This window comes from Nomascus leucogenys, chromosome 17 (genome assembly GCF_006542625.1).
Source record: "Nomascus leucogenys isolate Asia chromosome 17, Asia_NLE_v1, whole genome shotgun sequence".
Taxonomy (NCBI): Eukaryota; Metazoa; Chordata; class Mammalia; order Primates; family Hylobatidae; genus Nomascus; species Nomascus leucogenys.
The window spans coordinates 47,788,741-47,797,941 of record NC_044397.1 but is presented as its reverse complement, the minus strand read 5'-3'; the positions used below and the strand labels follow the sequence as shown (position 1 = coordinate 47,797,941).

The 9,201-nt window shown below is 38.9% G+C and overlaps 1 protein-coding gene across 1 annotated transcript; it reads right to left on the bottom strand.

Annotated features, from left to right (window-relative positions):
* Positions 1-6,665: 6,665 nt before the first annotated feature.
* ERV3-1 (endogenous retrovirus group 3 member 1, envelope) lies at positions 6,666-8,998 on the bottom strand. Its single transcript, NM_001308194.1, has one exon. The coding sequence runs from the start codon at positions 8,996-8,998 to the stop codon at positions 7,184-7,186; it is 1,815 nt and encodes a 604-aa protein (NP_001295123.1). The 3' UTR covers positions 6,666-7,183.
* Between the last annotated feature and the right edge of the window lie 203 nt (positions 8,999-9,201).

Here is a 9,201-nt window from a genome sequence, read left to right as displayed (position 1 = left end):
TTTTTTTAAACACCCAAAGTGCACAGCTACTCTCAGCATGAGAAACGTGAGCATTATGAAGAAAGGGGTCATATTCTCAGCAGAATTTTATAAGGATTCTCTTCCATCTCTGCTGCTCCCTCTTCTCCTAGCCATTAAATGAGAGATCTATAATGGAATACACTTGACAATTTCCAAAGAACACTTTTTTTTTTTTTTTTTGAGACGGAGTCTTGCTCTGTCATCCAGGCTGGAGCGTCGTGGTACAATCTCAGCTCACTGCAGCCTCACCTCCAGGGTTCAAGGGATTCTCATGCCTCAGCGTCCGGAGTAGCTGGGATTACAGGCATGTGCCACCACGCCCAACTAATTTTTGTACTTTTAGTAGAGACAGAGTTTCACCATGTTGGCCAGGTTGGTCTTGAACTCCTGACCTCAAATGATCCACCTGCCTGGACCTCCCACCACCATAACTTTCTGATGAAGAATTAGAATATTACTTCATTCATATAGTGGAATACATTTGAGTTTGCATCATGGTGAACTGTAGAGCTATTATGGTTTTCGGGTGGCCAAATCATTCTTGTTTACTTTTCCTGTAATAGCAGCATTCCAATTTAGTGAAATGATAGACACTAAAATCATGCTTACCTATAATGAACTCTACTGGATAAATTAGTAAGCATGTCATACTAATACTACTGTAATAGTTTGGTAGTAAATTTCCTTTGGATATTAGATATAAATATCTAAGTATAAATATTGTATTAGTCATAATGTACATAGGATTTTAAAAAATTGTCTACAACCATAATTCAATTAAAAGTTTATATTTCAAAAGTATGAATATAACATTATTTTTTGTTTGTTTTTTTGTTTTGAAAGAGAGTCTCGCTCTATTGCCCAGGCTGGAGTGCAGTGGTGCAATCTCGGCCCACTGCAACCTCCACCTCCCAGGTTCAAGCGATTCACATGCCTCAGCCTCCCAAGTAGCTGGGATTACTGGCACGTGCCACCACGCCCGGCTAATTTTTGTATTTTTTAGTAGAGGTGGAGTTTCGCCATGTTGGCAAGGCTGGTCTTGAACTCATGACCTCAGGTGATCCACCCACCTTGGCATCCCAAAGTGCAGGGATTACAGACATGAGCCACCATGCCCGGCTGAATATAACATTATTAAAATGACTAAGGGATTAATTCAGAGTAAATATTGTAGTGTTATATTCACACTAGTGTATAAAATACTGTTTATATGAATGCAGTTTGTCTACAAACACTACATATAACTATGCTAATTGTACTCAATAAATATAAACCAAAGCACAACTACAGACTTCACTGTTCAGTTCATACATTGAATCATGCTTTTGCAATAAAAGTACTTTGGCCTGCAAATATTACCTGATTACCTTGGATAATCTGTATTCTATCAAAGGAACTTAGTATCTTTTTGTCTTTATCATTTTTTATTGCTGAATTTAATCCTATCTTCATGCTCAACTTTTGTGTGCTCTTAAAACAAACTTTAATCTAAACAAATCTGTGTCTACCTGAAAAGAAAACAAATGGGGAAAATAAACCTTTGCCAAAGCAATGAACCTGAGGTCCTAGACAAAGATAATCCCAAGTCAAAAACAGTGACAAAAGGTTTAACTGTTAATATGATTTACATATCTTTCAAACAACAGAGAAAAAATATACATAAAATTTAAATGCTTTAAGGAAAAATAAATTAAGAAAATATACTCCTGGCAGGGTGCGGTAGCTAACGCCTGTAATCCCAGCACTTTGGGAGGCTGAGGTGGGTGAATCATGAGGTCAGGAGTTTAAGGCCAGCCTGGCCAACGTGGTGAAACCCCATCTCTACTAAAGATACAAAAAATTAACCAGGTGTGGTGGTGTGTGCCTGTAACCCCAGCTACTCGGGAGGCTGAGTACGCTTGAACCCAGGAGGTGGAGGTTGCCGTGAGCCAGATCGTGCCATTGCGCTCCAGCCTGGGCAACCAGGCGAGACTCTGTCTCAGAAAAAAAAAAAAAAAAAAAGGAAGGAAGAAAGAAAATATCCTCCCTTTTTTCATGTGGAGAATAAAGCTTTTTATTTCTAATTCGTATTTTCCACTATAACAGCCAGGTCTCTGGACATGTTTTTGAACTATTGGACATCTTAATTTTGCATGCCATGTGCACTTGAGAAATGTTTATGGGAAAAAAAGCAGAAGAAAGAAAGGTGTTACAAAAAAAAATCCATGGGTGTATCAATCAAGAAAAATGACAAGAAAAGTCTCAATCCTTTTAGGAGGCTTTTTTCCCAAAGTTAAGAATGCACAGCCAGGAAAAAGGCCTATGTCTTTCTCCCAAGAAAATTTTGGGGGCTCCAAATTTAAAGGAGAAAGGATGAGATACTGAGAAGTACAAAACTGTTATGTAAGAGGGAGGTAGGGAAAAACAGTCATTCATGTCATTGTCTGTCAGTGAATCTGCATTTTTTTAAACATAAGATGACACAGACAAATGGGGCAGATGAAAAATGCAGGTAATCTGCATTTTTACATAAGATAACATAGACAAAATGGGGAGGGGAACAATCAGATATGCATTTGTGTCTGGTGGAACCTGTAAAGATAAGCCATCAATTAACATTTCCATGGTATAATTTTAACAGAAACACCTTAGGGTAAAGATCTTGCAGCTCACTAGAAATTTTCTTGTGGGCAAAATATGAGGGAGTCATGTAACTTTTCATCTTGTAGCCATCTTATTTAAGAACCAAAAGGATAGGTGGGTTTGTTTGACCCAGTTCCCAGCCTAACTTTTCTTTTTGGTTTAATGAGTTTGGGCTCTGAAGATTTAATTTTCTTTCACAGGTACACATGAATAAGACAAGTTCTAAGAGATTTATAAAGATATTTAGATTCTGACAGACTAATTTTGGGAGACTACAACACCCCACAGACACTATTATACACATTTTTGAGGCAGAAAATTAACAAAGATATTAGGACCCAAACTCAATACTTGACCAAATAATCGTAATAGACATCTACAAAACTCTCCATCTAAAAGCAATATAATATACATTCTTCTCATCACCACGTGGCCCATACTCTAAAATTGACCACACAATCAGAAATAAAACAATCATCACCAAATTCAAACATCCCAAAATTATACCAACCACACACTCTGACCACAACTTGATAAAAATATAAATCAATACAAAGAAAACCACTTGAAACCATACAATTATGTGGAAATTAAACAACCTGCATCTGAATAACTTTTGGGTAAATAATAAAATTATGGCAGAAATCAAAAAGTTCTTTGAAACAAATGAGAACAAAGTACAACATACCAGAATCTCTGCAACACAGCTAAGGCAGTGTTAAAAGAAGAATTTATAGCACTAAATGCTCACATAAAAAAGTTAAAAAGATCTTAACAACCTAATATCATAAATAAAATGAGAGATGCAAGACAAAACCAATCCCTAACTAGCAGAGGGCAAAAAATAACTAATCTGATCTGTACTGAAGGAGATTTAGATGTGAAAAACTACACAAAAGATCAAGAAATCCAGGAGTTAAATCTTTGGAAAAAGTTAATAAGCTAAATAAACCACTAGCCAGATTCATAAAGAAAAAAGACTCAAATAAACACAATTAGAAATGACAAAAGGAACATTAACCCTGACCCCACAAGGATACAAATAACTGTTGAAGTCTACTATAAACACTTCTATGAACACAAACTAAAAAATCTGAAATAGTAAATTCAGCCAGGTGCGGTGGCTCATGCCTGTAATCCCAGCTCTCAGTGAGGCAAGAGGCGGGAGGACAGCTTGAGCCCAGGAGTTCGAGACCTGCCTGGGCAACATAGTGAGACCCCGTTCTCCAAAAAAAGGAAAAAAAAATAAAAGACAAAAAAAAAAAAATAGTAAATTCGTGGACAAATATATCCTCCCAAGACTGAACAAAAAAGAAATTGAATTTCTGAGTAGATGAATAACAAACTCCAAAACTGAATTAGTAATGAATAGCCAGCAACCAAAAAAACCCCAGGATGAGAGAGATTCACAACTGAATTCTACCAGATGTACAAAGAAGAGCTGGTACCATTCATTCTAAAACTATTCCAAAAAATTGAGAAAAAAACACTCCTTCAACTCATTATATAAGAATGCCATCATTCTGACACCAAAACCTGACATAGATATAATAAAAAAAGAAAACTTTAGGCCAATATCCTTGATGACCATTGATGCAAAAATCTTCAACAAAATATTGGCAAATTAAATTCAACAGCACATCAAAAAGCAAATCCACTATGATCAAGTAGGCTTTATCCCTGGGATATGAGGCTGGTTCGACATACACAAATTAATATATGTGATTCATTACAAAAACAAAAATAAGGATAAAAACCACCAGATTGTCTCAATAGATGCAGAAAAAGCTTTCAAGAAAATTTAACATCTTTCACGTTAAAAAACTGCAACAAACTAGGCATAGAAGGTACATACTTCAAAATAATGAGTTCTCTATGACAAACCCACAACAAACACACTGAATGGACACAAGCTGGAAGCATTTCTCCATGAAAACTGGCACAAGACAAGGATGTTTTCTCTCACCACTCCTATTCAACATAGAATTGGCAGTCCTCACCAGAGCAATGAGACAAGAGACAAAACAAAAGGCATCCAAATAGGAAGAAAGGAAGTCAAACTTCCCATTTTTTGCAGACGTAATTCTATATATAGAAAACCCTACAGTCTCCACAGAAAAGCTCCTTAAACTGAAAAACTGAAGCAAAATTTCACAATACAAAGCAAATGTACAAAAATTAGTAGCATCCCTGTACATTAATAACATCCAAGCTGAAAGCCAAATCAAAAACACAATCCCCTTCACAACTGCCACAAAAAGAATAAAACATCTAGAAATACAGCTAACCAGGGAGGTGAAAGACCTCTACAATAAGAATTACAAAACACTGCTTAAATAAATCATATATGACACAAATAAATGGAGATTTATTTTATGCTCATGGATAAAAAAGATCAATATCATTAAAATGGCCATACTGCCAAAAGAAATTTACAGATCTAATGTCATTCCTATCAAACTACCAAAACATTCTTAACAGAACTAAAAACAACTATTTTAAAATTCATATAGAACCAACAAAGAGCCCGAATACCCAAGGCAATACACACACACACACACACACACACACATATACACACACACACATATATATGTAAAAGACTCATAGAACAAGAAACAGAATAGATAGCCAATAAATAATGCCACAATGCCACACACCTGCAACCATCTGATCTTCAACAAAGCTGACAACAGCAATGAGGGAACAATTCCCTATTTAATAAATGAGACAGGAATAACTAGCTAGCACTACGTAGAAGATTGAAACTGGATGCCTTCCTTACACTATATATAAAAATCAATTCAAGATGAAGACTTAAACATAGAACTTAAAATTATATATATATATAAAACCTGAAAATAATCTAGAAAAAAACCTAGAAAATTCTAGACATAAAAATTGGCAAAGATTTTATGATGAAGATACCAAAAGCAATTGCAATAGAAGCAAAAATTGACAAATGGGACCTAATTAAAGAGCTATTTTGCAGCAATGGAAACAATCAACTGAGTAAACAGACAACCTACAGACTAGAAGAAAATATTTGCAAACTATGCTTCTGACAAAGGTCTAATATCCAGCATCCATAAGAAACTTAAACACATTTATAAAAAAAAAAAAAAAAAAGGAGAAGAAGCCAGGAGCAGTGGCTCACGCTTGTAATCCCAGCACTTTGGAGGCTGAGGTGGATGGATCACGAGGTCAAGAGATCGAGACCATCCTGGCCAACATGGTGAAACCCCATCTCTAGTAAAAATACAAAAATTAGCTGGGTTTTGTGGCGCACGCCTGTGATCCCAGGTACTCAGGAGACTGAAGCAGGAGAATCACTTGAACCTGGGAGGCAGAGGTTGCAGTGAATCGAGATCATGCCACTGCACTCCAGCCTGGTGACAGAGCAAGACTCCGTCTCAGAAAACAACAACAATAGCAACAAGAAAACCTAAAACCTAATTAAAAAGTAAGCGAAAACATGAACAGATACTTTTCAAAAGAAGACATACATGTGGCTAACAAGCATATGAAAACAAAATTCACATTGTTAATTATTAGAAAAATGCAGAGAAAAACCACAATGAGATATCGTCTCATCCAGTCAGAATGCCTATTGTTAAAAAGTCAATGACAGATGAGGGCTAGGTTGCAGAGAAAAAGGAATGCTTATATGTTGTGGGAATCAGGAGGCTGGAGAGATCACTGGGTGGAACAGGAAGATTTTATTTAGGTGGCCACCGGCCCAGCGGATTAACATCCAAAGGCTGAGTCCTGAACAAAGACAGGGCTTGACTTTTATACATGCATCAGGCAGGGGCAAGTCAGGTTTTTGGCACAAAACCTGTGAGGTGAGAAAGCCGTCTTACAGAAGCAGAACAAAGGCAGTTAATCATACCGTGACAGGTTTTACAACAGGCTTTGCAACATGAGCCTACCTTACTTAAACATGTCTTGTGACCTTGCCATGCTACAGAAAGAAAAACAAAAACTTACAAAATCTTTACAGACTTGCAGAAATAGTTACAAAAATAGTTGTGAGAGCAGAACAAAGAATAATGGTATGGGGAGAGAATTTCAAAGGGGGAAACTGATAAGAAGAACTTGTTTTTCTCATCCCTGCTCCTGGAGCCCATTCCTTCGGAGCCCCTGCCTGGCCTTGCAGATAATTATCATAGCTCCAGCAGGACTTTGGAGTGAGTCAGACTGGCCAGGAAAGGACTTGTTTTCCCTTTTATATTTCCTGCTTCATTCCCCCCTTTGATGCTTTTTATAAGTAAAGTTTAATAGAAAGCATCACTATCTTCATTTAGTTCTTCAAGAGGAAGTAGCTCTTTTCTTGGCAGGGGTTAATACTTAGGGCCATTAGTCGTGTGGTAGTCTGTCTGTCCACAAGAGCCTCTATGGCTGTTTGGATATTTTTGACAATGAGAGGTAAGAGACAAGGGAGTATAAGGCAAACTCCCAATATGGCTAGAACTATTTGTACTACGGTTTTAAATCCTCCAAGGGATGAGAACCAATCTCTGAAGAGCGAATCTGGAGACTATCCTTTCCAAGTCTGAACTGGGATGTGGGCCAACTTTTGGATTTTAGTAGTTATTTCTTCGATGACCTTTCCTTTGTCATCAATTTCCAGGCAGCAGTTAGTTAGGTTGAACTTTCCACATACTCCCTCTTCCTGGGCTAGGAGGTAGTCTAAGGCCAGTCTATTTTGATAAATGGCATTTCTCATTTTTGTGGCTTGCTGGGCAAGCAGATTCAAGGCCCCTGCAGTTTCATTGGTAATGATTTCTAGTACTGCCTGCAATCTTATAATGCGGTTAAGCATGTAAATTGGGGTGCGGTATCCCCACATTCCACCTTCTGCCCAGGTAGCTGGGCCATAATATTGAATTATTCTTTCAGGAGGCCATTCATTGTCCTTCCAATCTCCTATAGTTATGCCTCTTTTGCTTTTCCTTTTAGTTTCATCATAGATGGGGTATCCTAAGGCTTCTCCCTGTTTTAGGGGGATTAGGAAGAAGGATGGCCTAATTGTCCCCAGTACACAGGCCCCTGACCATTTAGCTGGCAGTTGTCGATATGCCTGTGGCCCACAGATCCAGTAGAGGCCAGAGGGCGCCTGCCAGGTATTTGGAGCTTCAAGTTCGTACCAAGAATGGTTTAAAGATGGGAAACGAGAGAATGGGCTTGGGTGCGGTGATTCAGAATTATTGCTTTTGCCCCTCCATAAAGTCTTTCCTAGTGTCTCGTTGTAATATTGTTGTCCTAGGCAAGTTAACTCTCCTACTGGGTCTGTAAAGGCCTTTCCCCAGCGAGCAATACAGAATTTTCCAATAATGGAGGTTTTTAAGAACCAGATGCTCCGACTTGACAGTGCAGGTTCGAGGGAAGAGGCGGTTAGAGTGAAATTATCTTGTGGCATTAGCTCCCTTGCTTCCCATGGCCATTGGTCTCCCATGTTCGTTCCCCCACAGACATAACATGAAGCGACGTGCAGGCTGCTGGCTATGTTTTCAGCCAGTTGGGCAAATAAGTTTCTGGCCAAGGGAGGGGGCTCAGGAAATTTCTGGTTAACATGCTCATAGAATGACTGAAAAACTTGGAACTGTTGGGTTGAGCGGGTCCGAGTTTTCTTTATTATATATAGATAGACATAGGCTCCTGGCCCAATTTCTTTACCGCTGACTCGTGCCCCTAGCGGTGCTTTTAAACCTGTTGTCCATATGGGCTGATCTGGCTCTAAGATGGTAAGATTTACAGAATTACAAGTGCTTGTTTTACAATCTGGTTCTAATGGTATTTTGGTAAGCATAATTAGCCCTAGTGATTGTTGGTTAGTGGACCACGTTGTGCAGTCCCAGCAAGTTGTTACTGGGGAATTGGTGGAACAAGCAGGGGATGCACATCTATTTTTATGGCAGCTACTATAGTACTCCATGGAACTGAAGATTACGGGAAAGAGTGAGCCCATGGATACTATCTGGCAAACATCAAAGTATAAGGATATGACACCCTTGCCAGAGGGAAAGACCTTGGTTTGGTTTAGAAGATCCCCTTCCTTTGACCCGACATGAATTTCAAACCAGGTCCCAGGTGAAGACTTAGGGTCATAACACACATAAGGCTGGCCCCTTCCTGGGTCACAGACTGAGTAGGTCGTCTGGTTGTGAGTACAAGTTCCTAGGCAGGTCCCAGCACACTCATAATAAGTGTGATACAACAGGGTTTTAGTCATGATGTTCCCTGACCACGTAGTGTGGGTGCAGTGGAGGCATCCCTCCCAGGGTTCTCCTTTTAACATGGATAAGGGGAGTAGCAAGAACAAAGTGATGAGTAGCATGTTCATACCCAGCATGGACAGAAAAAGGTTTTTCCCGGGGGCAGAAGGCTGAGCAAAGTGACAGCTTAATAGCAAAATAATCAATATTACAAGGAAAATTACTGGACTTCAGATTTCTAACCACATTTACTTCCCTGATGATGACTCAAGCTTCGGCCGTGCGTAGACTAGTCAGCTTCCGGGGTGACTAGAGCAGGGCTGTTGTCTCCTCAAGCTTC